Source organism: Gopherus evgoodei, chromosome 7 (assembly GCF_007399415.2).
Source record: "Gopherus evgoodei ecotype Sinaloan lineage chromosome 7, rGopEvg1_v1.p, whole genome shotgun sequence".
NCBI classification, from domain to species: domain Eukaryota; kingdom Metazoa; phylum Chordata; order Testudines; family Testudinidae; genus Gopherus; species Gopherus evgoodei.
In genome coordinates this window covers 36,274,676-36,302,574 of record NC_044328.1, presented here as the reverse complement: position 1 = coordinate 36,302,574, position 27,899 = coordinate 36,274,676, and the positions used below count along the sequence as shown (strand labels likewise).

General features: G+C 42.1%; 1 protein-coding gene across 1 annotated transcript in view; it reads right to left on the bottom strand.

The window, feature by feature from the left end:
* Window positions 1-25,160, bottom strand: part of ATAD1 (ATPase family AAA domain containing 1) — a 32,981-nt gene extending 7,821 nt beyond the window's left edge. Inside the window, exons 1-6 of the mRNA XM_030569618.1 lie at window positions 24,866-25,160; window positions 18,265-18,438; window positions 14,379-14,477; window positions 13,798-13,918; window positions 11,417-11,617; window positions 6,121-6,227 (exon numbers count right to left, since the gene is read on the bottom strand). Coding sequence (XP_030425478.1) covers window positions 6,121-6,227; window positions 11,417-11,617; window positions 13,798-13,918; window positions 14,379-14,477; window positions 18,265-18,426 — 690 coding nt within the window. The 5' untranslated portion in view covers window positions 18,427-18,438; window positions 24,866-25,160. The remainder of the gene's footprint in view (window positions 1-6,120; window positions 6,228-11,416; window positions 11,618-13,797; window positions 13,919-14,378; window positions 14,478-18,264; window positions 18,439-24,865) is intronic.
* Between the last annotated feature and the right edge of the window lie 2,739 nt (window positions 25,161-27,899).

Genomic DNA, 27,899 nt, shown 5'->3' with positions numbered 1-27,899 from the left:
ATTGCTTTCATGAGTTAGAGTGATGCTGCCACCTAGAGGCACAATTGTGGCACAAGTTACTAGACAGTAAGGGTATGTCTACATCTACAATTTTGCAGCGCTGGTTGTTACAGCTGTATTAGTACAGCTGTATAGGGCCAGCGCTGCAGAGTGGCCACACTTACAGCAACCAGCGCTGCAAGTGGTGTTAGATCTGGCCACACTGCAGCGCTGTTGGGCGGCTTCAAGGGGGGTTCGGGGAACGCGAGAGCAAACCGGGGAAGGAGATCAGCTTCACCGCGGTTTGCTCTCGCGTTCCCCGAACCCCCCTGCAAACCGCAGGGAAGGAGACCTGCTTGCTCGGGGATTCGGGGAACGCGAGAGCAAACTGCAGGGAAGGAGACCTGCTTGCACGGGGGTTCAGGGAACGCGAGAGCAAACCGCAGGGAAGGAGACCAGCTTTGCCGCGGTTTGCTCTCGCGTTCCCCGAACCCCCCTGCAAACCGCAGGGAAGGAGACCTGCTTGCTCGGGGATTCGGGGAACGCAAGAGCAAACCGCAGGGAAGGAGACCTGCTTGCACGGGGGTTCGGGGAAAGCGAGAGCAAACCGCAGGGAAGGAGACCTGCTTGCTCGGGGGTTCAGGGAACGCGAGAGCAAACCGGGGAAGGAGACCTGCTTGATTACCAGAGCCTTCCTCAGGTATGCTGGGATACCTGCTTATTCCACGGAGGTCAAGAAAAGCGCTGGTAAGTGTCTACACTTGATTACCAGCGCTGGATCCTCTACACCCGAGACAAAACGGGAGTACGGCCAGCGCTGCAAACAGGGAGTTGCAGTGCTGGTGATGCCCTGCAGATGTGTACACCTCCTAAGTTGCAGCGCTGTAACCCCCTCACCAGCGCTGCAACTTTGTGATGTAGACAAGCCCTAAGATAGGTTTCAGAGTAGCAGCAGCGTTGGTCTGTATCCACAAAAAGAACAGGAGTACTTGTGGCACCTTAGAGACTAACAAATAAATGTATTTAAGGTGCCACAAGTACTCCTGTTCTTTAGATAGTTTAACAGTAAGCAGACATTTTAAAAAAGTTTTACGTTCAACAAAATATTTTAAGCGAAAGGTTCATTTAATCAATGGTCCAGTAATTACAACCACATATAGAAGTAGTTAAGGGGTCAGATTCTCTGGTCTGCAAATGACAGCATTAGGAGGTGAAAACCACACTTATCCCTTATTCCTGGGGCCAGCCAGATGGCAGGCCAGTATCTTTGCAAAAGTTAGAGGAGTTTGAAGTTTGATCTAACAATTCTTTCTGCTGTCTGGCCCCAGGGGTATGTTTGGCAGCAGGCAAATCACCTGGGCATAGAAGTACCCTGGCCACATCACCTTTCCTCTGGGAACACAGCAGATGCACAACATAGCGACTAAATCAGCTGTGGCATCTGGATAGTTCTCTTACACAAGACAAAAAGATGACCAGATTTGACTCCTTTATGGCTGCTTTGTTCTGAGGCCAAAATCTAGCCCCAAGTACGAATATAAACATATCACCATTCATGCAAAGGGAAGGTTGGGAACAGGCTATGATCAATTTAGATCTTAAAAAAAAAAAAGTTAAAATAATTAGAGATTACATTGTAAAGTTCAGTAACTGCTCTTTTCTCTTCTGTATCCCTAGAGAAACTCTGCCCCTTTCTTACAACATAGCAGATGAACATCTGTTGTAACAGCAGGAATGACAAAAACAGACTTCCCTCCACTTTCAAGACAGGGAATGTGATCTGTCATCCCCAGTCACACCCTCATCTAAGGATTCTCTCTCCTTCTCGAAGCAGTTCTAGGGCACAAGGTACTGAGGAAGACAGGCTACAATAGGATTCTTGTTCTGTACTGAATCACCTCATGTCAGCATAGGGAGAGACTGTTCTAGGGCAATCCAACCTACACCAGTTTTGGAGCCCTAATAATTCCTTGCCATCCACCTTCCCCTTCCTGCTTCCTCATGCAAGTGGCACAATGCATAGCTTTGTAACTCATAAAGGGAGTTTTAGATCATCACCACGGCTTGTATCAGCAAGGGAAAATGTATAGACAATTTGCTGCACACAAAACTCTCCAAATTTCAAAGCTAATTTCTGAAATAAGTCTAATTTAAAAACCATTTAATTTCAGTAAGATACAACAGGCCGCACATTGTGCACAATACTTTTCCTTCTCAGGTGCACTTGAGGCAGGAGGCAACTAACATGGTCTATATGTTGCCCATCATGTTCTATTGGTTAAGGTACTGAGATCCGAGTATATTTTCCTCAGAATGTTAAGAATTCTGCAACATTAATAAAAGATGGAAAAAATCCTTGCTATCAGAGGGAATTTTGTTTAGATCCAGACACAGCAAAACACTCCCAACTAACATTTATCAATAAAATATTTTGAAGAAATTGTAACTTTCAGCTCTCAACAAATATGGGGCAGTCTTTAAAAGTGCTTTGGACATTTCAAAATCATTGTTTAAAAGAAAGATTTTTCTAAACAGTATGAAGTATAATATGGGAAAAGCCTGAACCTGGTACTAAAAGGACATGTCCAATAATTCTAAAACATATTTTAAATAGATTTTCATGACAGATTCCCAAAATTCTCCAACCAGGTGTTTTGTACTATATTTTACTCTAATGGGGCTCCCACTGTGCCAAGAAGTATGAGTGAGGGGCCACAATGACTCTTCAGACCCAGTACACTAGACTTAGTAGTGGAAGCACAAGACCAGATATATGTTTTACTGAATGAAAGGAATTCTTCATTTGACTATTTCCAAGAAACTTTCGCAATGTTTAAAGAGGTATCTTATTAAAAACATTGGGAAGAGTCTGTGCCTAAGGGAACATCAGGTTACTCAGCCTTAACTTCAAGTTGTGTGTGGTATAGTTATTAGCACTAACATCCTATTGCAGGGGTTGGCAACCTTTCAGAAGCGATGTGCCGAGTCTTCATTTATTCACTCTAATTTAAGGTTTAGCGTGCCAGTAATACGTTTTAATGTTTTTTAGAAGGTCTCTCTCTCTAAGTCTATATATTATATAATTAAACTAGTGTTGTACTGTAAAATAAACAAGGTTTTCAAAATGTTTAAGAAGCTTCATTTAAAATGAAATTAAAATGCTGATCTTACGCCGCCGGCCCGCTCAGCCCGCTGCTGGTCTGGGATTCTGTTCACCCAGGCCAGTAGCGGGCTGAGCGAGACCAGTGGCCGGGACCTCGGCTGGCAAGGGCCCATCAGCCAGAACCCCAGACCAGCAGCGGACTGTACAGGGCCGGCAGCCAGGACCCAGAGGGCTGGAGTCAGGGCTGGAGGTGTCAGGGCAGAAGGGGGGCTAGGTATGGGTGGGGGTGCCAGAGTCAGGGCTAGGGTTGCGGGGGGGGGGGGGGGGAATGAAGGAGTCAAGCAGAGGGCTGGGTGTGTATGAGGGAGGTATAGGGCTCAGGGCAGGGGCCTGGGTGGGGTGCGGGGCTCAGGGCAGAAGGTGTGGTGTGTGTGTGGGGGGGGAGGGTCGGGGGTCAGGGCTGGGGGGGGAGCTGGGTGACTGCCCCCCTAAGAACTCCCAACCCCGCTGCTCCTTGTCCCCTGACTATCCCCTCCTGGGATCCCTGCCCCCAAATGCCCCCCAGGACCCCACCCCCTATCTAAGTCTCCCTGTTCCTTGTCCCCAGACTGGACCCTACTCCCTACCTGTCCCCTGACTGCCCCGACCCTTACCCACACCCCCATCCGCAAATAGACCCACAGGACTCCCCTGCCCCATCCAACCCCCGCCCCACTCCCTGCCTGTCCCAACCCCTCTCCACACCCCTACCTCCTGACAGGACCCCTGAACTCCCAACTCATACAACTCCCCCCAGCTCCTTGTCCCCTGACCACCTCCTCCAAAGACACTCTTACTGCCCCCCCTCGGACCCTCCTTGCTCCCGGTCCCCTGACTGCCCTGACCCCTATCCACCCGCTGCCCCCTCCCAAACCCCAGGACTCCCATGCCCCATCCAACCCCCCTGCTCCCTGACTGCCCCTCCAGAGACCCCCGCCCCTAGTCATCCCCCTCCCCCAGGATCCCACCCCCCCATCCAACCCACCCTGCTCCATCCCCTGACTGCCCCCACCCCTTATCCAACACCTCTAGCCCTGCATTGTGATTGTGGTTACCATCCAATGACTGCTTGGTGGTCTATGTGAAACAAATATGGTCATCTGTACAGTTCCTAGTGAATTAATTTCTACATGTAAAACTATCACTTCAAATGTCATCTTGACACTGAGTACAGTGGTCAAGCATTTAACAGATATGGAGAGAGAACTACCGTCTCAGCTTTATAAGAAGGTTTCTCTGAGTCAAATTTGAAAAATAGAGATAGGATGGTGTGGGGGCTGGCTGCTCTGTCACTCTCTAACTGTTCTAGCCTACAGAATTTCAGTCTCTCAAGTATTTTTTACAAGCAGCATCAATTATTATTTTCTAATTTGATATTGTTACCAAAAGTTAGATGAGAAAGGAAGGGTTGGATAAATGAGGCAAAATTCCTGCTCTGGTAATATCAGCTTCCTGAACTTTTAGGCTCAGCTCAGTAAGCGTAAGGATTATGCTTCTGTTGGAGAAGCAGCTGTGTAGGAGCTGGATTTTATAATGTGCTATGAGAATTGATGTATGATTTGATTTCATCCTGCTAGCCACCCCTTTTTGAATAGCAGAAAGGAATGACAGATCAGAACAATCCTTATGAGTGATTATGGTCACCCTTTTGTTTTAGGATGTGTTATAATGTCTACTATGGTTTCCTAATATGTATTACAAATTAGGCACTCTAGTTAAATATATATTTCTTTGTTTTAAGGTTTACTAAGTAAGAGACAGGATTCTCTATTGTGTCTATGTTAAGTAGATTAGAGGAACATGGAAGACCTGGTCTTGGTTATTGATTGTAAAATTTAGCAAGGTTTAATTTGCAATGCCTTTTTTGCTCAATATAAAATACTACTGTTTGTATTCTCAATCTGTTTGTGTGAATGAGGATGTATGCATAAGGAAAACATTGTTATAGCCAGAGTCAAGGAAGAAAAAGTAAAGAGACTTAAAGGACATCAAAGAATCATCAACGCATATCCCTAATGAAGAAAAGATTGACAACTCTGAGGTAAAGGCTGGCACCCCTGAGGACAATTGATTAAATCAGAACAAAAAACAGAATAACCCTCTCGGAGGTGTATTGAAATGTTTACACCAATTAAGAAGTAACCGATCACAAACTGACACAGCAAAATCCATAGACTTCTACAAATGAAAAAAACCTATAAGAACCAGGGTGCTTGGCCATGGGTTTTTGGGTTCGTCTTGCCACACTCCAGGAGCACCGGATCACGACCGATAAGAGCCCAGCTCCACATTCGTGCTCAATCTAACTGGATTGACTTGAGCTACAACAGAGTGGTAACTATGAACATCACTGGCAGGAGTGTGTGCGTGACTAAAAAGCATATGCTAACTGTTGTATTCTCAATAAATGCTGTGTATTTACCTTCTTCTATAAAGATCCCGTGTGCTTTGTAGGAGCATAACGGCTGGGCTGGTGGAGGGAGGATGTCTAGGCTTTTCTATAATGAATATTGATATCACTGGGATTAATATTCAAATCTTTCAATAAGGCTCCTGGGGTGTAAGATTTAGGAGTCATGCAAGTGAATTTCAGAAGGAACAGTGTGGGTTTATTTCCTTACCAGTTAGACAAGCCAAGAGTGGTTTGTATTTGTCTTAGTTACTACATTTAGCCTGAAACAGCTGTTCATGTGATTTTGTTTCAAGTAATAAAGCTCTCCAAATTTAAATAATCTCAAATCTTGTGGTTATACAAACAAAACACTTTTTTAAAGTGTCTATAATTTACTGTTGTCCACAGTAACACAAATGCATGAAATGACTATTAGCGTAGGGTTCTTGTTCCTACATATTCTGCCATCCAGCAACAAAACAGAGAGTAGCTCTGGCAGCTATTATGTCAAATTGGTCAAAAATGGTCTATTCCTAAATGGAGAAAAAAATATATTAAGTTACGCCATGAGAATTACGGTAGTTTTCATCTTATTTTTTTAACTCACTTGGCAACTATAGTCAGTGTCCAGACCATCCCACAGACTCATGAACTGAGCTTTCATCATAGCTGTAGCTTCATGATCAGAACTTGAACGGCTTCGTAGAAAGGAATCTAAATGAAAGAGATTCAATGAGCATTATTTACCTTCACATTCAACTACAGCAACTATATATTTCTCAACGGCAAATGTATAAGATTGTAATCACAAAAGAAAAATAATTTAGGACCAAGGAGACAGAAACTGACATTTTACTCAGATCATCTCAGTTACATTGTCTAAGCACTATATAAATACATGAAATATCACATGAAACTGTCTCAGATTTTGTGAAATAATCACAAAATATTGTAGAAAACCTAGGAGAAAAATCTGCATTTGCCAGCGTTTTACATTATCAGGTATCTTACTAGCACTTCCTATATATAATTAATATCTTAGGCAGCTTCTATTCCTAGATATTTTCATCCTTCCTCCTCATGCAGACTATCATGCTCCCTCTGAGAATAAGACAAGCTAAGAAGCCATCAAAGGAGACTATTACAGCATAGTTGCATGTTTAATGTAAAGTGGCCCACTCACTTTTCATGCAGCGTTTTAGCTCTACTAATCATCTCCAGAAGCATATACTGTTGTTAAAAGAGTTAGTAAGAGTGCTTCCAGAAGGAAAATAGATTGTCTTTGGAAAAAGACTCCACCATAAATATGAAATTGGAGAAACGTGGTAGTTTCACTCCACGTTTCACAGTGAATCTTGCTTCTCTGTGTCCCATGTGTCATTTTAAGAAGTGCTTGGTGTAAGAGAGAATGACCAATTTTAACTGAAGTGTTCTTGTTTCACTTTGTTATGGATTCATGACTTCAATGTTAAAAAGACAAATCCTCATGCTTCTAACAAATAGCACCACTGCTTTCTCCCTAATCCTTATATAGATTTTTTTTTGTTTTAAATTTTCTTCCTTCCCCATTCTCGTTTGTTCTGTTAATTCTTTAAACTTTATTTTTATTGTTTTATATAAAAAACAAATAAAACAAAAAAAATACATGCACACGATAGAAATAGCATATAAATAACAAAATACAACATTAATTATTTGCAAAACTTGGAACAAAACCAAACCACAAAAACTTAACCCCAAAAGGTAATGTAGGGCATAACATAGGAGTATCAGAGACTAATGCATACTAAACTGCAAAAGTATTCCATAGTTTCATGTGACCATAAATCCTCATACTTTTTCCAAATGTTTCTATTAGTCTTTTTCCCAATAATGCAACAGTAGAATGCTCACTAAGCCAGCCTCCATATGAGGGAAGGAACTGAAGGTTTCTATTTTCTCAAAATAACTCTTTTGGCCACGAAAATAGTTATTGCAATCCATTTCTTACTGTTAATTGGTAATACCAACTTATCCTGCACCCCTAAAATTCACAAGCTTGGAGGAGGAAAGATAGTGATAGAGTTTTTGAGAGAGCACTTAATATGGTGTTCCAGAACACATGCATTTTTTGACTCGTGTAGAGGATGTGTGAAAGGTTGGGCATGTGGTGTTTACATCTCCAACATTTGCTGTGTGTTGCCAATCTAGCCTTAAACAAATGCTCTGGAGTTCAGTAGTATCCATTTAATATCTTGTTCTGTGAGGATCTCAGGGATAAAGAGCTTGAAGTATCTTTCACATTAAGCCAGAGAAGTGTGAAATTGGCCTTGATCCTGAGGCATGGGTTATCCTATAGCAATATGAGAAGAAAATTAGTAACATTGGTTATAATCCTATTAATGCGTTGGAGAGTGCCCCATGTATATGTAAAGGTAAGATTTTTCCTTAAAGGCATGGGTAGCCTATTAAGGGCTACAGAAGAAGAACAGAAATGGCATTGCTAAGCCTCCTTCAATTTCAAACCAGGCTGGTGATATGTAAAACCACTGGAGGGGAACTACCTTACATCAGGAAGCATTTGGAATGCTGAGTAATAAAGATTTAAAATCCATATAAATTGCATGATAAGCTTTTTATTCAAGCAAAGAGTGACGGAGAGACCTTGAAAAGCAATAGACTAATGATATATGTCAATCTTAGATATTCATTTTGGCTATTTCTATTCTCCCCCAGCAAGGAAAGAGGGAAAAGATGCACCTCTTCACATCATTGGAAATTTCTTTTAATATATAGTCCATATCTATAGAAGCAACTTAATGAAGATTAGGACAAATCTTAACTACTGAATAAGTTATTTCATTGCACATTTTAAAGGGAAAATGCTGAAACTGAGAAGAAATTTTTTTTTCTTTAGTGATTTATCCATTGCTTGTGATGTTTTCCAGTTAATGCAAAAACCAGAGATATCTCCAAAAATGTCAACTACATTCAACTACATTAAATAATGATAGGATTAGTTAATTGCACAAGTTAATTGTGATTAATCAACAACCCTAATTTTAAGGTGTATAGCCTTACTTTAAAGACATATATGTCTCCACTAATATTGTAATGCCACATCTCTAGGCTGCTATCTGTGTTTATACATATTTGATACTGGTTAGTCTTGAGTGAATTTTTGCCTTCAACTGAGTCTAAGGGTGTCAGGTATACAAAAAGTTCTATAGTTAAATAGGTGCCTTCCAAAGTATATTTGTAATAGAAAACAAAAAAAACCTCACAGACTTAAAACAAGTCAATGTGAGCATGATCAGATCCCTGACTGCTTCTGTTCCCTCTGTTCCTACCCCTCCTATATTATATAATATTCTAAACACAAATATATTCAAGTACTTTGATAAATCAAATATCAATTAGTACAAAATCTAAATATATATTAAAAAGTTTCATATCAGTTCTATGCCAGATGTCCTGTACAAATTGAATAACTAGTGCTATTTAAGGTTACATATCAGGAGTATGGATTGTTCCAAGGGATTTGTGGTTAGACATAACATGATCCATCAGAGTTTCTAGTGAAGAGGTTCTGTCTAGCTGTGCAAGTTGTGATGATCAGTGCAGATAATACTACAATCAATAGATAGTGTGTTATCACCCAGTTTAGTGTTAATCTGTTACTCTCTCCAGTGCCAAACAGTTGTTACTGCTCAGTTCCAAAAGGTGGTCAATGGAAGAGTTCAGCCTAGCTGGAGTTCAGAGTTGGAAGATTATATAAGTGAATATTACCATATCCACAAGAATACATACGAAAAACAAACTGATTTCTAAATTTGTTGAGGTATGCTTTTCATGATGAGGAAAAAAAAATCTGCTATTTTTGGTCAAATCTGGTTTCAGTCTTTGAAGTGTCTGCCAAGTTTCGGGGGGGGGGGGGGGGGGGCAGGAAGGAGAGGAAGAATCCAGAATCTTGTGAAGGCTGCTAAATCCGCAGTGAAGGTGGAAGGGTACTTGATGCTGCATCTGACAGTGGTCCCCCATAGGATTTGCTATATTCCATTGAATGCAGGGCTCTTTTTGTTAAGATCAGAGGAGAAGTCAGAAAAAAAAGAGAAATTCTGTGGTCCTTATACATAAGGTTTTAGCATTTCTGGCAGCATTCATTAACATTATTTTATCCTTGAACTCAGCAGCTTGAAGATGATGGGTCTGGGCCTGTCAGATTCCTGCCTTCTAGTACCAGGCAGCTGATGGGCCCTTTCAATAACTAATGGCAGCTGGGGTCCATGGTGATGTCTACCCCACACAAAGCAGAGCAGATTAAGTGGGGTCAATTAACCTGATTGGCTCTCCCTCAGGTGCAGTGCTTTGAAGATTGATTGATGATGGAGCCCCTGAGAAGGAACATGCAGGGCAGATATACAAATCAGGAAGCTGGCAGCGGAAAGGAGCTGAAAGGGAAGTGAGGTGTGTTTAAAGCTACAGAGCTAGATAGTCTGCAATTACTCCCTGGAAGGAAGGAATTTGGGCTAGGAAACCTAGAGAGCAGGGGAGTCACAACAGAAGTAAGAAGGAGTCCAGGGAAATAGCAAGCAGACCATAGTTGCTGGACATGAGTCCTGGAACTGGAACCCAAAATAGCAGGCTGGGCCAGGTTCCTCTACCAACCATTGGGAAAGTGGAAGACAGCAGATCCAGTGGGGTTTTGATAGTCTGAAAAGGAAGGACTACACAGTGACCTGGCCAGAGGGCTAAGTCATTAAGAGGGAGCACCTGAGTTCCAGAGACAGAACAAGAGGGGAAACAGTGTGAGCAACTATCGCGTGGGGGGGGAACAGACCTGGATGGAGTAATCCCCACAGCAGCCAAGATGAGGCACTTTAGCGGTGAGTGAAGCCCATTACAGGGGCCAGTTTAAATATGGTATGGAGCAGCTTCTGAAGAAAGCTGATACTATCTATCTTTCTTCTGAGCAAACCATTTGGGATTTGATATCCCACACATCTTTAGAGAGGCCACAAATATCCTTTGAGATTGAATCCTGTCTGTCTGAGAAATTCTTTCAATGCCATGATAGCCTAGGCTAGATTTTGCTGTGCTTCCCTTTTCAGCTGCTTCAGTGATTCAGGCTTAGGTCTTTCATTGCCTCACTTTTTCACTGGAAGCAGTTTGAAGATTATCCAGGAATCTAATTTACATTTATGACCAACTTATTCCCAGTTTGCTAGGAAAGTAATTATAAGAGATGAACTGATATGTAGGGAGGTTTGGGACAAGGCAGATGTCTTCTTCACAGATACCATACCGATCGTTCTGTTAATTCTAACCACCCATTTCTTTGCAGTCTTCTAATTCCAAGCCCTTAGCTTCCTCAACATTCTACCAGTGGAAGGTCTAGTTTAACCTGCCCGGGCCTTCCAGTGATAACTACGCATTTCAGGAAAGCCTTTCCTCTCTAAACATGAGCTTCCTAAAAAGGTCCAACTTAGCCCCAGGGAGAAAGAAAGAATGAACAGTGGTGCTGTACCCCACCAACATATATTTCCAGAATTGACACTCAAACTAGGAACTTCGGTTCACTGTGTTATTTCTCCTATAACTAACCCCAGGTGTAAATTCACAAACAGTAACTACTAATGCTGGAAAAGCTTTTAAGGAAAGGCTCTTTAAGAAAGACATTGTATAGGGATAACTTCACTTAAAATTTAACTCTTATCAGAGGACTTCTGCAATATGAGACATGCTACTTTGCAAGGGGTGCTCTTCAATACTTTTTATGCTATTAAACCTTGTTTTACCACCATTTTGTTCTATATGCCAATACAAATGTTTTCTGAGAATTAGTGATATCATCAGATACATCAATTTGTACTTAAAAGTTTAATGTTGCATTTCTATGACTAAGAAAAAGGCATGTACGTTACCTATTTCATCGATAAAAATGATGGAAGGTTGGAGTTTTACAGCAAGGGAGAAGACAGCAGCAGCCAGTTTCTGAGACTCCCCATACCATTTATCAGTCAATGTTGAAGGCTGGAGATTAATAAATCGACAACCTGCTTCCTTTGCTGTAGCTTTGGCAATCAGAGTTTTACCACAACCTGGAGGGCCATAGAGAAGTACTCCTGAAAAACAACAGTATTAAAGTTTTAGGATCACTGGAAGGAAGGAAAGACCCCAGTGTGACTAACATAGCGATGTATGAACTCACATTCTATCTAGATTTCCCTACGGCTGGCATCCGAGTACCTTTCAGCAACCACCACCAAACTCAATGTAAAACAATTGTCCTGCAATTATTTTATTGTCTTAATATTAAAAAAAGCAATAATTTCAAATTATTCAAGAGAGCTTTACCTTCGTTTCTTAGTGAAGAGTTAATACATAACAGCTCATTTTAAACTTAAGAAACATCGGAAGCTTTGTTTTGTGCCTATTACAGTTATAAGTAACACTCTACATTACTATGATTCAAACAAGCTAGTGAGGGGGGAAAAATTCAGTTTGGTTACTTGGGGCATTTGCTAGGACTTTGTTTATAGTCACTCTACCTTCCTGAAAAGGCTTATGGGGGAAAAAAAAATCTGTAATGAGGTAAGAAAGCCATACAAGTTATTTTAAAAGCATTTTTTAAAAATTCCATGCATATTATTTAGAAGTACTTAATCTCAATTTTTTTTCTAAAATTAATCAAACAGTTTATTATAGTTTCTTGCAGTGAACAGGTTCTTATTTAGTTAGACTTAAATGGGTGTCCTCTATAAACATAGCTGCAGAAGCTGGTGAGTTAGTTTTTTCTTAATTTAAATGTTTGAGGCTTTCTATATCTACATAAGGAAAATTACTTAAGAGATGCGTCTGCCAGCTTCATGATTTGAATGACTGATCAAATTGAGGGACATGGTCTGTTTGGAAGGTCTACATAAATACTCCTTTCATCATCTTATTAAAGCACATGACAGAACACCAATTTTCCAGCCAAGATGAATTATTAACAGCGAACAATTTTGTATAAAACTGAAACATTTATTTCCAAGCAAAATGGAACTGAACACTTTAAAGGGACAATTGATAGATGTACAGAGTAATTAATTATACAAAGAAGGCTTTCACATAATACAAAGAAAAGATGGAAGAGATCTTGTTGATAAAAAATAAGCCTTACACTCTTGTCCTCCTATCTAACTACTTAGGTCCAAATTTTGCTTTCATGTACATGAGTACAAGGCAATTGTGACTAAGAACTTCAGTGGAGACAGTTCAACTTTACAACACTATAAATAAGAGCAGTTTTTTGACCTTTTCTCTCTTAGGTTGTGTTAAGTTGGCAGTGAATTTATGTAACTAAACACCAGAGGAGGGATGAAGGGTCTATACAGTCACATTTGCATTCCCTTATTGCCTGGATTACTGGAGATCTGGGTCCAGGTCAAAAGAACCTGCAAAATTAGTTTGCAGTAAATCTTCTCATTTAAGGCCTTCGTTTTTATCAGTGCACTGGTGATCCTTATCAAAGTGTGAAAACATTTCCAGGCATATACCATAGAGTTATATCTGATCTCAGCAAAAAGAACAAAACTAAATGTAAAGAGCATATAAAAAAAAAAACCCACCACCAGAAATCCAGAATTAATGCACAAGTTGGATGTCTCTTGGAAATGTGTATTTGGATTGGTAGAACATGCATGGATATGACGTCAATAAAAATTGACATTATATAATAACTGAAGACCGTTTGTGAAGTAGTGCAAAGATCTTAGACTAAACATAAACAAACGGCCATCTCACAAAAGAAATAAAAAACCTCAGGCAATAAGCAAAAGGTGATTGTATAATGTCAATCCTCATAATTAGGGTGACAGAAAAACACCATTCTGAGGAATTACACTTTAAATATCAGGTTGTGATTTGACCCTTCTTCTTAACACAAGGCCATTGTTGATAATACCCAACTTGTCTGGAACAGTCATCTTGAAAGCATACATTTTAAATAATTTTTTTGTCCTAGATAGTCATTACAATTTTTGTTAATAAAAGAAACCACGGACAAGTTATATCTAGAACAGTGGTTCTCAAACTTTTGTACTGGTGACCCCTTTCACATAGCAAGCCTCAAAGTGCGGCACTCACTCCATAAATTAAAAACACTTAAAATATATTTAACACCATTATAAATGCTGGAGGCAAAGTGGGATTTAGGGTGGAGGCTGACAGCTTGCAACTCCCCATGTAATAACCTTACGTTCCCCTGAGGGGTCCCAACCCCCAATTTGAGAACTCCTGATCTAGAATGCTTTCTCCTTACCTTTTGGTGGCTGCAAGAGTCTGGAATTCTCAAACAAATGTTTCTTCTTGATGGGTAAAATGACTGTGTCCTTCAGATCTGTAATGACATCATCTAAACCTGCAATATCACTCCAGGTTACCTGATGTACAAAACCAGTATTGGAAAAAAAAAGTTAATGTATGTATCATACCCACTGCCAGCAAACATAACCCTGATTCCTAAATGGCCTCTAGCGAATCATTAAACAAACAACAACAAAAAAATTCAGTGTGAAACCTCATATTCAAAACCATGTAAATTTAATCATTTTTATACATAATGTAACAAAATGAAGAGAAAAATGCAGGTTTCTCTCTATGATGCAGTTAAGATTTCCTAGTAGAAAATTATTTTCCACTTGGGACAATGATGAGCTTTAAAAATTTCAAAGTTCTATATTTATGAAAATATAATTCCTAGTTGAAGGATAGATTTGACTACCAATGACACTGTTAAGAGTTTCCACGTATCAAATGTTGCACTGTTTTATACATACATAAAATTCAATACTTCTTATAGGAATAATGAAGGGAAAATGAGCAGTGAATATAGTGTCTTACATGCATGCTAAGAGGGTCAACTAGATGTGCGGCAATGCTCATTTCATATTCAGTAAGCTTGACATTTTTCACCCCAATCTGCTTCATTAGTTTTTCTGCCTAGAAAGAGAGAACAGAAGCCATGAACATTAGAGAAAGAAAATGGTTAAACAGTTGGACGTTAGGAGCTAGAAATGAGATAGGAAGTCATTCATTCAATATGGCTTGAGTCCTTTGCAATAAAAAGGCATTACTGTCCATCTACTCAGTGGCCTATGTGAAGTTAATCAGTGGTCTCAGTTTCCAACAAATGTCACATCAAAAAATTACATAGACAATACTCCGAGTGCCACTCACAGCAGACACATCCAAGACTGAAAAGCCATAAAAATCCTGCTTTGTCTCAGTCCTTCAGAACTGGCACATTAATGGGTGGTGGCTACCACTTCCCACAGCTCCCACTGCCTGGGAATGGGGAACCACGGCTACTGGGAGCTGCAGGGGGCCGTGCCTGCGGACAGTCAACATAAACAAAATGTCTCGCAGCCCATGTTCAGATTACCCTGATGGGCTGCACGCCGAAGGTTGCCGACCTCTGCAGTAGGGGGTATTCCTCCCTCTGCCTGTATAAAAGTACTGCTCCAGCAGTATAAAGAAGTTTGCATTAAAGCTGCAGTTTGTTAAATGATGCTGGAGAGCGGTCCTGACCACTTCTTATCAAACAAAGAACCCATGAAAGGAGTTAACTCTAATTAGTCTGGCCAAGATGATGGGGTAAGTATACTCCATTTATCTAGAAGTCCTTTGCACCAAGGCACTACGTAAAATACAAAATTGCAGTTGGATACGCTAGTGTTCACTTCCTGTCTTAAATCAGGGCTTGAAAAATTTATACCACTTACTAATCAAAAGACTAAACTTTAGATAGATGCAAGAGACTTAGGAGGGAGGAAATGAAATAGCCAGGTCCAGGTTACTCCACTGCTTCCCAGAAGTACTGGGAATGGGGAGGATGTGGGATTGCTACTAGGGTGCTGTAGACAGATTCTGCTTGAAGACTATCAGCCTCTGGTTAGTAGGTGATCGAAATTAAAAACTCCAACCACTCTACCCACTAAGAAGGCTTTTGTCTCTGTCTCTTCTCTCCTGTCCAGAGCATCTTAGCTCCTGTAGAGAATCATAGAAATGTAGGTCTGGAAGGAACTTCAAGAAGTCTTCAAGTCCAGCCTTCTGAATTGTGGCAGAACGAAGTAAACTCAGACCATCCCTGACAGGTGTTTGTCCAACCTGTTCTTAAAAATCTCCAATCATGGGGATTCCACAACCTCTCAAAGCATAATCCAGATTTTAGCTACCCTTTTAGTTAGCAAGCTTTTCCTAATATCAAACCTAAATATCTCTTGCTGTAGAGTAAGCTCAGTACTACTTATCCTACTTTCAGTGGATATGAACAATTGATCACTGTCCTCTTTTTTTAACAGCTCTTAACATACTTGAAAGACTTATCAGATCTGCTCCTTCTCCCCCCCCCCCACTCCTGCCCCCATCCTCTTAAGAAGAAACATGCTCAGGTTTTTAACCATTCCTCAAAGGAAACTTGACCTAAACCTTTTATCATTTTTGTTGCTCTCCTCTTGATTCATTCCTAAAGTGTGGTGTCCAGAACTGGACACAATACTCCAGCTAAGGTCTCACCAGTGCTGAGTAGAGCAGGACAATTACCTCCCATGTCTTATATGACACTCCTGTTAATACACCCCAGAAACAGATTAATTCACAGCTGCATCACAATGTTGATACAATCTGTGATCCACTATAACCCCTTTTCAGCATACTTCCAGCTGGCCAGTTATTCCCCATTTTGGAGTTGTGCATTTGAATTTTTTCCTTTGTAAGTGAACTACTTTGCACTTGTCTTTACTGAATTTCGTCTTGTTGATTTCAGAACAATTCTCCAATTTGTCAAGATCATTTTGAATTATAATCTTGTCCTCCAAAGTGCTTGCAACCACTCCCGGTTTGGTGTCATCTGCAAATTGTATAAGCATACTCTCCACTCCATTATCTAAGTCATTCATGGAAATATTGACTAGTGTCAGAGCCAGAACTGACCCCTGTGGGACACCACTAGATATGCCACACCACCCTCCCCTCCCATTGGACAGCAAACCATTGATAACTACTCTTTCAACTAGTTGTGCACCCATCTTGAAATCATTTCATCTGGACCACATTTCCATACTCTGCCTATGAGAATGTCACGTGGGACTGTGTCAAAAGCCTTATGAAAATCAAGACATATCATAGACAGCTTCCTCCCTATCTACCAGGCAATAAACCTGTCAAGGAACAAAATTAGGTTGGGTTTGGCAAGATTAGTTGACAAATCCATGCTAGTTATTCTTTATCACCATTATCTTCCAGGTGCTTATGAATTAATTGTCTAATAATTTGTTCCAGTATCTTTCCAGGTGTCGAAGTAAGGCTAGTCTGTCATTCCCTGGGCCCTCTTTGTTCCCCTTTTTAAAAGATAGGTACTCTGTTTGCCATTCTGCAGTTTTTTGGGACCTCACCCGTTCTCCAGAAGTTCTCATAGATAATTGCTAAGGGCTCCTAGATTGCTTCAGCTAGTTCCTTAAGTACCCTAGGATGAATTTCATTAGGCTCTGCCGACTTGAATACATCTACCATATCTAAATACTCTAATCTGGTCTTTTCTATTTTGGCTTGCATCCAGTCTCCCTTGTTAATATTTCTTGTGTTGAGTATCTGCTCACCATTAACCTTTTTAGGGAAGATTGAAGCAAACTAGGCATTGAACTCCTCAGCTTTCTTGATGGCATCTGTTATTAGCTCTTCTTTTCCTGTTAAGTAAAGGACTTACACTTTCCCCCTCCTTTCCTGTGCTCCTATGTATTTAAAGAATCCCTTCTTATTGCCTTCTGTCACTTGATACGTGTAACTCATGGGCTTTAGCCTTTCTGTTTTCAATCCTACATGTTGGTGCTATTCCTTTGCACCCCTCTTTAGCAATTCATCCATGCCCTCGTCCAGATTAACCCGCGGCATCGGCGGGTTAAAATCAATAGCTCGGGGATCGATATATCGCGTCTAGTCTGGACGCGATGTATCGATCCCCGAGCGCGCTTACATCGATTCCGGAACTCCATCAATCCAAACGGAGTTCCGGAATCAACACGGAGAGCCGTGGACATCGATGCCGCGCCATCCAGACTGGTGAGTACCTCGATTTTAGAAATTCGACTTCAGCTATGTTATTCCCGTAGCTGAAGTTGCGTATCTAAAATCGATTTTAATACCTAGTCTGGACGTGGCCATAGTCTCCACTTTTTTTGTAGGATTCCTTTTTGATTTTTTCAGGTAAATAGCTCCTGATGGAGCCACACTGGCTTCTTCTTATTCTTCCCATTGATCCTACATCTGCTATGACTGCCTATCAAATTCCCCCAAAGCTGCAGCAGTACCAGAGAATTAGACTGTTTCTTTAGTTTTACAGTTGCTCACAAAGTTTTAAACAGCAGCAGTGAGACAGAGTATTAATTTCACCCTGCTGCTAATTAAGCAAAGCTATTAGCAGCATAAAAGGTATTGTAGCTGTCTGCAGACTTGAGGAAGACAACATTGCATCACTTTACATTTGGAAGGTTTTCACAACTATATGAGCTAGGAAGTTGATTTTAAACTAAAATTTAAATTTTGCAGAGACTGACAGCTTAGGCCATAATACCTGCCAACGAAATGTTCCCACTCATTTCTACTGAGTGGATTCTTTCAATCTCTGTCCTAAATGTGCTTCAGCAGTTGGTGAACTGGCTTCTGTGCATGTATACAGTGGTTTGTACAAAAGTGCTCTTAGAAAGCAAAAAAAATGAAAGTTTGGTCTTACCTGTTTCTGGGCTTCCACTTTTTGCTTCCTGGTTGGATCAATTGCATCTACCATCCATTTAATGGTAAAATAAGTTACCGCACCAAATATCGTCAAACGGAAAATTAAACCAACAACTTCATTCCGACTCAGGGGGCGAGAAAAGGCTTCAGCATGAACCATTTTGATTTAATACTAAACAGAAGTCAGAAGAAAAAAAGCTTTAGCCTTGAAAAATATGCACTTTATTTTCTTTAAAAAACATTTTAGAAATATTTATCCACTTATGTAACAGTTAGACTATTTTTACAGTGGTGGCACAAGCTCATATGTAACTTCTTGCTAAACTAATTAGTTAAATCTGGAACTAAACAACTGAAGGACACACTTGTGATTGACAATATGTAAACTTATGATCATCCTTAAACTGGAAACAGAAGCACAAAAATTAGAATGGAAAGGGTTAAATGCTTACTCAACCTCTGGTTTCATTTTCATCTCTGTTAGAGTACAAAAGACAACCAGTTGAATCCTTGCTTCTGTATTTTAATGTATTCAACAAGGTCCTCATTTCAGAAAAGTTGTTTCCTAAAAATTTTGCATTCCTTTCAATCATACAATATCTTACTAATAGGAACATGCCACATTTTAGTTCCAAGTTTAGCCCATTCCTATTCAAGCCTGCTGCTTTACTGCTGTGATTTAACAACATCAAAAATGTTGACTCAAAAAGACAAGGAAAAGAACTGCCTGTTATATCTTTCTTTAACACAGTATTTCAAACTTCTTCCTCTACTACTTTTGTATGTGTCTCACTGTCACATTTTTAAGACCTGTAGTCCACATTTGGGTATTAGAAAGTAGAGAATTGTAGGCTGGATCCATTACAAGACATCTGTACTCTTGATTTGTAGAGTTCCCCAGAAGGCTGTAAATGCTGGCTTTGTAGCAGACTTAACTACAGTATTTTCTACTGTTGGCTTCTCTGAAGCCAACCTTTATCCCTTGATAAAGTTCCTTTCGGCGATGCAGTCTCCATCATATGGAGAAGTGTGACACCATATGGAGAAGTAATAAATTATCCTGGTCCTAACATGTAAAAAATCATCAGATTTGCAATCTGGGGGTCAGTGGAAGGATACCATCTATGGATATGTCTACATTACAGCAGCACAGCTATGGTGCTGCACCTATTCTGGAGTAATGTGGACTCCTCCTATATCAACAGAAGGGTTTTTTTTTTCCAACGATGTAGGTAATCCACCTCTGAGAGGCGGTAGCTAGGTCAGTGAAAGAATTCTTCTGTTGACCTAGCTGCTTCTCAGTGAAGGAAATCTCAATTTAATGGCATCACATGGTTGCAAAACTTCACAGCCCTCAGCAAGGTAGCTTGGTCAATGTAGTTTTTAGGTGTAGACCAGGACTATGTGCTACTGAACTAGGAGAGTCTCAAGTCTGAAAACTTTCAGCAGCCTCATTCAACCACTGATGCCTTCCTTTTTAGGGCAATGGTCGTCAACCTGTCGATCCTGGGGAATTCTCCCAGTCAATCGCGATCTCTGGCCGCTGTGGTACAGCAGAGCTCCCTGCCTGCCGCGGCCCCACGCCGCTCCTGGAAGAAGCCAGCACGCCCCCACAGCCTGGAGGAAGGGACCAGGGGTCTCTACGCACTGTTCCTACCTGCAAGCACCATCCCCACAGCTCCCATGGGCCACAGTTCCCTGTTCCCAGCCAATGGGAGTTTTGTGGGCAGCACACAGTGCCACGTGCCTCCCTCCCCCACCTAGGGGCCACAGGGGCACGTTGGTCCCTTTTGGGAGCGGTGTGGGGCTGCAACAGGCAGGGTGCCTCCCTTAGCCTCGCTGCGCCGCTGACAGAGGTAACCCCAACCCCTCCCAGAGCCAGCACCCCATACCCCCTCCTTCACCCCAACCCCCTGCCCTAACCCAGAGCCCCCTCCTGCACCCAAACACCCTCTCAGATCTTGTACCCCTCACCCGCTCCTGCATACCAACCCATCCCAGGCTCAGCCCAGAGCCCTCTCCCACACTGCGAACTCCTCATCCCCAGACCAAAGCCAACACACCCCCTCCCAATCTTCTGCCCCATCCCGGTTAGAGTGAGGGTGGGGGAGAGCAAGCAATGGGGGGGCATGCTTTGCGGGGCAGGGTGCCTCAGGGAAGATCCTGGGTTGCCCTTAAATTCAAAAAGTGATTTTGGGTATAAAAAGATTGGAGACCAGTGGTCTCAGGTGACGGAGTAAGAGATCCTTCAGCAACATGAACCATTTCTGCTGCTCCACGGCTGAGTTCCAAACTGAGCTGACAGCCAGGGCCAAACTGGATGATTTAAAACCAAAGTACCCTTATTTTTTTCCCTCTCCTGGCTAACTGCTATTCAGTCATACATGCAAAGATCCTGCACTCATGTTAAGACAGTGATGCCAATCTGTTCTGCGTGACTGCCATACATGGATTCAGCAGACCGCAATAAAAAAAACACTACAGTTCAATGCCTACCAGAGGACTGCTAGAGCTGGCTAACATGTTCTACTACTGATCACTAAAACAATTTTTTTTAAACTCTTTTAAAGTCATCTTTACTTTTAGGAATATGTTTTAGTCTTAAATTTCCAAGTATATACTTACACATGAGATACAGCCTGCCTTTTTAGGAGATTAACTCATTAGAATCATGTAGACAGTTTAATTTTGTTAAACTTGGTTTGTTGAAGCAAAGGGAATAAAAATAATCACTCAACACCAAAGAATCTCCAATAAGAAGCTTATTTAGCAATCCCTGCATGATCAAATCGCTTGCAGTGAAATACTGCACTATAAGAAAAGCTTTTAAACTGAGAACTGGTTTTTGTTAATTTTTCTAAACTATACCTCAACCTCGATTTAACGCGACCCGATATAACACGAATTCAGATTAACATGGTAATGTAGTGCTCTGGGGGAGCGGGGCTGCGCACTCCGGTGAATCAAAGCAAGTCCAATATAACGTGGTTTCACCTATAATGCGGTAAGATTTTTTGGCTCCCGAGGACAGCGTTATATCGTGGTAGAGGTGTATTTTAAGACCTTTTGCCCAATGTATTTTAGTGGATTTTTCTGTCAGTTCACTGAGAAAGAATTGAACCTTTGATTAACTGTTCTAAGAAAGTTTTGTCTGACCAATGGCTGCATTTTAATTATTTTAATTTTGTTTGTTGTTGCACCATTCTACCTGCCTGTACAAGAGCCCTCTAAAAGCATACAAAATTGGGCAGCTGCTCTGGTTTCTCTTGCTCTCCCAAGACATACTTTGCTTATCTTCTCATTAAAAAAAAAACAAAAACAACACAACAACAAAAAAACACTCTCCCCATGGACATCTTTGCAAGAACAAATGCTCCTCTTTTCAAGATGTAAGCTGAGTGCTTTTATTCAGCGACCTTCCCTCTCTTCCATTTGCTATATTTTCCACCCTTCTCTTGGAATCATAGAATACGAGAGTTGGAAAGGACCTCAGGAGGTCATCTAGTCCAACCCCCTGCTCAAAGCAGGACCAATCCCTAAAGGGCCCCTCAAGGATTGAACTCACAACTCTGAGTTTAACAGGCCAATGCTCAAACCACTGATCCCTCCCCGCTTTCCATCATCCCCTCTTTAACCAGCAGGTATGAGTGCCAAAATCATTGGTAATCAAGTCTTCAGAATCTGTCACAGTAATACCAAACACCTCAATACAGTCCTTGGCTACCTTAAATCCTAATCCCTAAACAAGCCCCCTGGCTCGCTTATAATGGAAGTCTTCATTAAGTTACACATAGTTTCTTACATAAATGTAAAAAAAAGGTACTAAAAGTGTCATTTCTCTTTCCAATTGTTGTTTCATTCACTATAAATAACATTGTTTTTATTGGGGAAAAATTGTCTGAAAAGAGTCAGAGACCACACCAAGGACATCAGGAGGTCACAAGATTGGTGGGGAGGTTACAGCATGCTTTCTCTGCTTTTAAAATATCCAGTGCCTCTCAGGGGACTCTCCCCAAATAATCTGCCCAATATCAAAAGCATATAAAGACTATAGGATATACAGTAGAGGGCAGGTATAGTAGCATAAACTAACACTTCATGCAAAGGACCACTGGTTTTTGCATGTGCACTTTAGTCAATGAGGAAAGGGTTTAAGGTCATAGAAAACTCTGCCAATACATGTTAAAAATGGGCTCCATAGAAGAACTGCTCATCCAACATGCGCTGTTTGGAAGCATGTATGTGCCTGAACAGTTAAATTAGCTATACCAATTCTGCTCAGACCGTCAGTAAAAAGTGCTAAAAAAGTTATACACCACCAAAAATAGTACAGTAGTACATAAGACCATGTTGAATTTTAATCCTAATAACTCAGTCAAATCAAAACATGTTTTTCATCTGACTCCTTACAAACATCAAACTAAGGCCTATTTTCCTGCCAATTTCAGCTTTTTATCTCCCAGCTGTTATGGCACCTCTACCCTGATATAACACAACCAGATATAAAGGGGGTTCGCATACAAGGTGGTAAAGCTCTGACACACTTCTCTGAGCAGCATGTTAAGGGTGCCGGGCCAAACCGGGGCCGAGGGCTTTGATAAGGGGCAGAGGGTCTTGGGGGTAGTCAGGGACTTCCCCCTCGCCCCCCAGGGTCTGGGGGGCAGGAGCTGTGGGAGGGCACTTTTGGGGGCCCCACAGTCCTAGAGTGGCCTGGGGGATTAGCGTGTCGCTCAGGGAAGGGGGTTTGGGAGAAGGGGTCCCCCCCGCACTCACCAGCAGTGGTGCCGCCAGTGAGTGCGGGGAGGTTGGGGAAAGGACGCCCTCTGTACTCACCAGTGGCGGGAAGCTGAGCAGCCCAGCCCCAGCCAGCTTCACTCCGCCAGCTCCCAGCCATGGTGCTCCACTTCCCACCAGGCAGGTGAGTGCAGGACCTTTCCCCAGCTGCCCCACAGCGACACGCTGAATGCAGGGGAGCATCCTTTCCACAATCTCCCCACACTCACTGGCAGTGGGAAACAGAGCGCCGCAGCTGGGAGGTGGCGGAGTGGAGCAGGCTGGGGCCGCTGCTGGTGAGTGCCTGTCGGGGGTGGAGTGGGGGTGGATAGGGGTCGGAGCAGTCAGAGGACAGGAGGGTTGGGTTAGGGGGTGGAGTCCTGGGGGTGATCAGGGACAGGGGTCTCTGGAGGGGGCGGTCAGGGAACAAAGAACGGCAGGGAGCAAAGCAAGTTCGAAATAATGCAGTGAGATTTTTTGTGTCTCCCCAGGACTGCATTATATTGGGGTAGAGGTGTACTTTAAAAAAAAAACAAAAAAAAAACAGGGAGAGATTTGTTTTTATAATTTGCAAATTTATTTTTCCCCTCACCTCTCCTCATCTGGAAACTGTCAAACCACTTTTTGTTCTTATTTTACACATGCCCGAGATCACCAGTTCACCTTCAACCAAAGTCTAAACCCAGACTATTTTGATCTAATACAAGAAAGCTTGATAGTGTTTGGGTGAGCTAAAGGATTCTCTCAAGCAACATGCAGACTCTTCCCAGCAGGGTGGATTTCATTTAAATCACTAGTCAGGAAGACTCAATTTAATCATGGATTTCTACATAAAAGTGCATTCTTGTTCATTGTTATAACCTTAATACATATTCTTCACAATTCAGAGGGAGATGAGCCCCAAACTGGGTCTCTTAAGGCCTGCTGCTATTATAGGTTTTCCCTTCCAGTGAGAGCAAGGTATAGTCAATCTCAAATCAATGAAGGCTATGCTCAGAAAGACCTCAAGACTTCTAGAATACACTGCTCAAACAGTTTCACTTTTGTTTCTACAGCCTGTCCCTTCCTTCTCCCATTTATTTTGACTTCTCTTTGTCCAGATCTATTCCGCCCAATTTAAATAAAAAATTCCATTTTTTTAAACCACTGATTTTTATCCGTGCTGTTTCCCACCTAGTGTGAACACCATAGGCTGATCACCAGTGTGGGCCTACACTGTCCGTTCACGCCAAACTTGGTAAACTAGGAAAAAACAAAAGCGGCAGAGTCGGGAGATGTCAGGTCTATTCCCAGCTCAACTGCAGACCACCTATGCAACCCTGTGCAAATAATTTAATCTCTACAGACTAAAATTCCCTATCTGCAAAACAGGAGCGACAGGGTATTGGGACGATCCCAGAGTATAAAGTGCTTTAAAAACTGAAGACAGAGAAGACTATAGGGGCACAATATTCTCGCCAGTCACTGAAGGGCACTAGCGCTGGCACCTCTTGAGCAGGGTGGCTGCTGACTGGGGAAGCAGCACTGACTGCCCAGAGAGTGCCCGGAATGACCTCTGGAGCCTCGGGGCAGAGGCGGGCGAGAAACGATGCAGGAGGAGGGCAGGGGCGGGGGAAGGAGCACCCAGGCCCGGGGGCAGCCCGGCGATGCAGTGCCGGGTGGGTGGCGGGCAGGAAGCACTGTCTCGCTCTCCCTCCCCCACCCCGAGCCGCGGGTTAACAAGGATCGCTAGTAAGTGCGGGACTCCCCGCCTGTGACCTCCCCGCTGCCCCGCCCCGGCCCGGCCCACAGCCCGGCCCACAGCCCGCTCCGCACGGGACACTCACCCCGAGCCAGGCGGCAGCGTGAGGCGGCGGGTCACGGGCGGCGCGTGCCAGCCGGAAGGAAGGAAGCAGCCGGCCCCGGCGGCGAGTGCCTGTTAACTCCCTCCCCCAGCCCTGCAGCAGGCGGCTCCGCACAAAGGTTCCGCCTTGGCCGGCCGCGCACAGTGTAGAGGGGGCGCGGGGCGCGCAGCTGGGCCGGCTTCTCTCCGCCACTACCGACAGCTGGAGGCCGACGCGGACCCTGCTGCTGCCCATGGGGGCTGCCGGCCCCAGGGATCCCGGCAGCTGAGCGCCGCCCGGCAACCACCCGCGGCCGGATGGGCCCCCCGCTGCGGGGCTCTGCGTCGCCCCAGGCCCCTCGGCCGAGGCCCTTTCGCCGCCGAAAGGCGCGACAACCTTGGGCTGCGAAATGATGCCTCTGCCTCCCCGGCAAGTCACGCTGCCGCCGCGCTGAGGGGGAACCGGTCCCGCCGCGGCAGCCTGGTCCTGCGCGCTAATCGCTACAGCCTCTGCCCCGGACTCTTCGTTCCGCGGCACATCGCTGGGACAGCCCCAAAGCCGCTCTACACGCTGCGCCCTGAGGTGCCCCCAGCCGCGCCTGCCAAAGTCTCCTGCTCCCGGCGACAACAGTTCCGCCTTTTTCAATATACAACTCAGTTAAAGCTAAACGTACTGTCAAATGTAAATAGTACAAGTGCTGCTGCAATAATTGAATAATTCATTGTTATATTTAATTGCATAAAGACCTGCATTTTAAATAGTACGTGGAACTGCTGCGGAATTTAGCTCTGACTTGGTGCAGAACACACCCGCCCTTGATTACTATCCACGTTGTACAGATTAAAAAATGTAGGCCCAGAGAGAGAAAATTAGTTGTTGAAGGTCACATACGAAGTAAGTGACAGGGCTGGGAATGTTTTTTCCCAACAGTTCTTTCTTAGTCCTGCGTTCTAGCATCTATATACCAACATGCTACTTTCCTAATGCAATACATATGTTTTCATACAGCTAAGTGCAAGCTGCTTGATATAGATCAACTAATCTACTCGGAACAAGCAGATAGAGGTATATAAATTATTAATGATTGTCTCTGATCCTCTGACTCTTATACATGCTTAACTTTATGCACAAGTACTCTCATTGACTTCATTGGTGTTCTTCATGCTAATAATGTTAAGCAGATACATAAATCTTTTTAAGACTGGGACCCATTATATCTGAGCTGTGTCTTATCACATGGACAAAAATGGATTCCATAAGCATGCTTCAGCTAACTGGCTTCCCAAATAATATGGGACAGATCCTTAGCTTATTGACTTCAAAGGAGTTATGACAATTTACACCAGCTGAGGATCTTCCCTATTTAACTTCTAATTTAAAATTGACTGAAATATTATTCCAAGTGAAGATATAGTAGCTTTATGCTAAAAGTACAATAATTGTATGATTACAAACTATAATACCTCAATAAATAAAAAATTAATCTTATTCCAAATACAGAAAATGTGTATTTTAGTTTGTCACCAACTTCACTTCTAAGGTTTGACAGTCATCTATCAGATTCTTCTAACATTACTCTCCCATCTTTCAAAAATATCAAATTGTTTTGATTCTTCATTCACCCAAAAAGGAATGTGTCTGTATGGTTCACTCCCAAATCCATCAGTGACACTCTTAGGATTAGGCATGATGGGGTGGGGTTGCTTGTCAAGAGCAAGATTATCCCCAGGGGAGAAGCATTCTGCTCCCAAAGTATTTCTATCTCCTGCTGGCTCAGAACCAAAATTCACATCTCCTATTTGATAATATAATTCCAGGTTGGGCACATTTGTTATTGTTAATATTATCCTCATTTCTCTGGTTTTGATAAAGGGAAGAGACTTGAAAAATATGTCCGCGGTTTTCTGACCAAAAAAAGGATATAGTTTTTATGGAAGGGGTTTAACTTGGTGGATTTGAGTGGATTGAAGGTTACAGCATCAAATCTCCCTAAGATTTTATATAGCTAGTGATATATAAAATTTAAGGAAACTACTTAATCAAGAAGCATTTATTATTTGTTTTTTAATTCATTGCCTCAGCTATCTGTTTACCGCAGGACCATCTACTAGTTTAAAAAAAGTAAGGGTGAAAAATTAAGATTTTAATACACTTACCTTCTGTGTTAGTTATATATGGTAAATAAACCTAAAAAGAAAGGTCTGAGTAGGTCTTGCCTTGAGTAAAAACTGTCCATGCCTTTTAGATACAGTTGCTGTGTAATACTTCTTGAAGTCTGAAAGATGAACTAGTGAAAATCATTTTTGTCTTCCTTCACTCTTCTTCATACCCCTACCCCACTCCAGTCTTTTCTTCTGGTCCAAATCTTAAATTTTGTACAATTGTTATAATTTAGATAATTTTTTCACATTGTGTGCCTACCCAACAGCCACATAATACAACAGGTGTAAAATCAACAAAGTGCACATATTAAACAATAGGTGTCTGACGAGCACACGCATAATAATAATACAATAGCTGTCTGACTAGCAAAACCATAATAAAATAGTTGTGTGACCAGAATGCATAGCAAAAACAGTTTAACACTTCAAACACCTTATTAGTATAAAAACTTTTCCTAGCATTAAGTGGACACTCAGTACCACACATGTAAACAATTCTAATTTGGTAATACAAAGCTATTTTACTAGCAGAGAACAAATATTTAATATTAATAATGAACGAACAAACTTGTGATATATCTTATGTATCTTGTAACCTACTTACTTGGTTTTATTCAAACTTTCCAGAAAAAATATTCATCTTTGTTCAGACCCACACTATGAGAAGTATCAGTTAAAAAGCATTTTTGACAGAAGTTGAAAGGTGGAAACGGACTTGCAATAGAATGTTTCTTACAACCTTAACAATATATATTTCATTATTGCCTTTTAATTGAAAAGACAACATAAGTGAGAGTTAACAAAGATTCTTTAGTGTGACCTTTACAAATATCTCTCCATATTGCTTTGGGGATGGAATAATGACCTCAGATCTG